We start from the raw sequence: 2634 nt of genomic DNA, 5'->3' as shown, positions 1-2634 counted from the left end.
TGAGAGAAGAATTCACCTTCGTATCTCTGTGTGATTGCTTGTGATATCAGAGGGAACTGCATCAGTTGGTATCAGAGCTCAACAAGATTCAACCATGGGGGATCGTGGAGGACGCATGCAAACGAATCCCCACAGAAACGCCAATAGAGGCAACGAGGATTACCCGCACAACCCACGAGATGTTGAGGAGATAGCAAGGCTGCAGCAAAGGGTCTGGGACCTTGAGATACAACAAGAACGGTATTCAGAATAAGGGACGGAGACTGACCCATTCATCTGGGGAGAGAGGGATAATCATGACAACCCGTTTGCCCAAAATCACCAACGAAACCTGTTTGAACAAAGGGAACAGAGATCGGGACTACTTCAAAACCTTGGAGTCAAAATTGATGTTCCAGAGTTTGATGGTAAGACTGCTCCTGACCCGTTCCTTGATTGGCTCCAAACAGTGGAACGTGTCTTTGACCTGCGTGATATTCCCGAGAATTACAAGGTAAATTTTGTAGCCCTTAAACTTCGTAAATATGCGTCGCTATGGTGGGAAAACATGAAAAAAAAGAAACCAGGAAGGAAGAACTACGGTAGCCACGTGGGAAAAGATGAAGAAACTCCTCAGGGAGAAGTTTCTTCCACCAGATTTTCGTCAGGAAGCATTTTTGGAGTATCACAACGTCTCCCAGCGGTCAACCTCAGTTCATGATCTAATTTGTGAGTTTGATCGATTACGCATGAGGTGCGGGGTAGAAGAGGAAGAGGAACAAGTCATTGCAAGATTTTTTGGACCACTAAAACCAGAAATTGCAGATATTGTCCAACTGCAATCCTACTGGTCATTCAACGATGTCTGTCACTTAGCCCTAAAAGTGGAAAAACAACTAAAAACAAAAGCCAAGACTACCGGGAGCTGACCTACCCTAGTGAAGACTGAAACTCCAAAATCGACATTAGGAGGAACCCCAACCAACCGTTTCAACACAGCTAGAATCGAGAGCTTAAGTGACTCAGGCACACCCAAAACACGAGCGACGCCCCGTTGTTTCAAGTGTGGTGGCTTGGGGCATTTTTCTAGGGACTGCCTTAACACCCAACGTGTCACTCTAACAGAGGAGACCCTACCTGTTTACGATGAAGAGGAAGAAAACCACGAGGAGGAACACACAGAAGTGGTATACCCGAAAAAAGGTGAAGCTCTCATTGCTCAACGAGTCCTTAGTACAAACCCCACCCGTAACACCGATGATAACCGTTGGCTTCGTAACAACATTTTTCGAACATAGGGTACTGTTAAAGGAAAGGTGTGCATAATCGTTATTGAAGGGGGTAGTTACGAGAATATGGTGGCTGATGTTATGGTCGAAAAATTAGGACTTCAAGTGGTAGATCATCCGGACCCCTATCAGTTGACATGGTTGAAGAAAGGAAATGTGGTAAAAGTGAAACATCGGTGCCTAGTTCAGTTTAGCATAGGATCTCGTTATTCAGATGAAATTTGGTGTGAGGTCATTCCAATGGATGCTTGTCACATCCTCTTGGGTCGACCTTGGCAGTATGACCGGAAAACAAAGCATGACGGGTACTTAAACACTTATACGTTTAAAAAAGAAGGGGTTAACGTCCAGTTAGGTCCTCTTGACACTCGAGATGCGGGAACCGAAGCCTTGATACTTACCAAATCAGAATTTTTAGACTTTACCCGGGCCACAAAACCCACTTTGATGTTCAGCCTACTCATCACGGAAGCCAACCCAACAGCAACGGAACCCCCTCCAGAAGTCCAACCCCTTCTCGCCGGGTTTCAAGATGTTATGCCAAAAAACATTCCCACTAGTCTCCCACTCGTTAGAGAAATACAATATTGTATCGACTTCACGCTCGGAGCCACCATTTCTAATAAACCCGCATACCGGATGAACCCGAATGAATACGAAGAACTCCAAAGGCAAGTCGTTGAATTGCTTGACAAAGGGCTGATTCGGGAAAGCATGAGCCCGTGTGCGGTACCGGCTCTACTCGTCCCTAAAGCAAACGTAGTTTACCAAATGTGTATTGACAGCCGCGCTGTCAATAAAATTACAATCAAGTACCGATTTCCCATTCCTCGATTAGATGACCTTCTGGATCAACTACATGGATCCTCGGTTTTTTCTAAGATCGATCTAACGAGCGACTATCATTAGATCAGGATGCGACCCGAGGACGAATGGAAGACGGAGTTCACGACAAGGGATGGCCTATATGAATGGATGTTCATGCCTTTCAGCCTTTCCAATGCACCGAGCACGTTCATGAGGCTAATGAATCATATTTTTAAACCACTTATAGGGCAATATGTAGTGGTTTATTTTGATGATATTTTAGTTTTTAGTCAGGATGTTCCACACCACCTCGAGCACCTTCGTCAGGTCTTCACTATTCTCAAGGGACAAAAACTTAATGCTAACGGTAATAAGTGTTGTTTTCTAACATCCGAGGTCTTGTTTTTGGGATAATTTATTTCGGGGTATGGCATTCGAATGGACGAGTCCAAAGTAGCAGCTGTGACTTCATGGCCGTTACCAACCACAATTCACGAAGTAAGAAGTTTCCTTGGGTTGGCATCTTTTTACCGCCGTTTCATCCGCAACTTCAGTGCAG

At 45.0% G+C, this 2634-nt stretch overlaps 1 protein-coding gene across 1 annotated transcript; it reads left to right on the top strand.

Moving 5' to 3' along the window:
• Positions 1–1334: 1334 nt before the first annotated feature.
• LOC145105351 (uncharacterized) lies at positions 1335–2177 on the top strand. The gene has a single exon (XM_079042474.1). The coding sequence runs from the start codon at positions 1335–1337 to the stop codon at positions 2175–2177; it is 843 nt and encodes a 280-aa protein (XP_078898600.1).
• The last annotated feature ends 457 nt before the right edge of the window (positions 2178–2634 follow it).

The sequence above is a fragment of the Lactuca virosa genome, chromosome 4 (assembly GCF_052849685.1).
Source record: "Lactuca virosa cultivar CGN04683 chromosome 4, Lactuca_virosa_CGN04683_v6, whole genome shotgun sequence".
NCBI classification, from domain to species: Eukaryota; Viridiplantae; Streptophyta; class Magnoliopsida; order Asterales; family Asteraceae; genus Lactuca; species Lactuca virosa.
The sequence above is the reverse complement of the archived record's forward strand: the minus strand, read 5'-3'. Positions and strand labels throughout refer to the sequence as shown.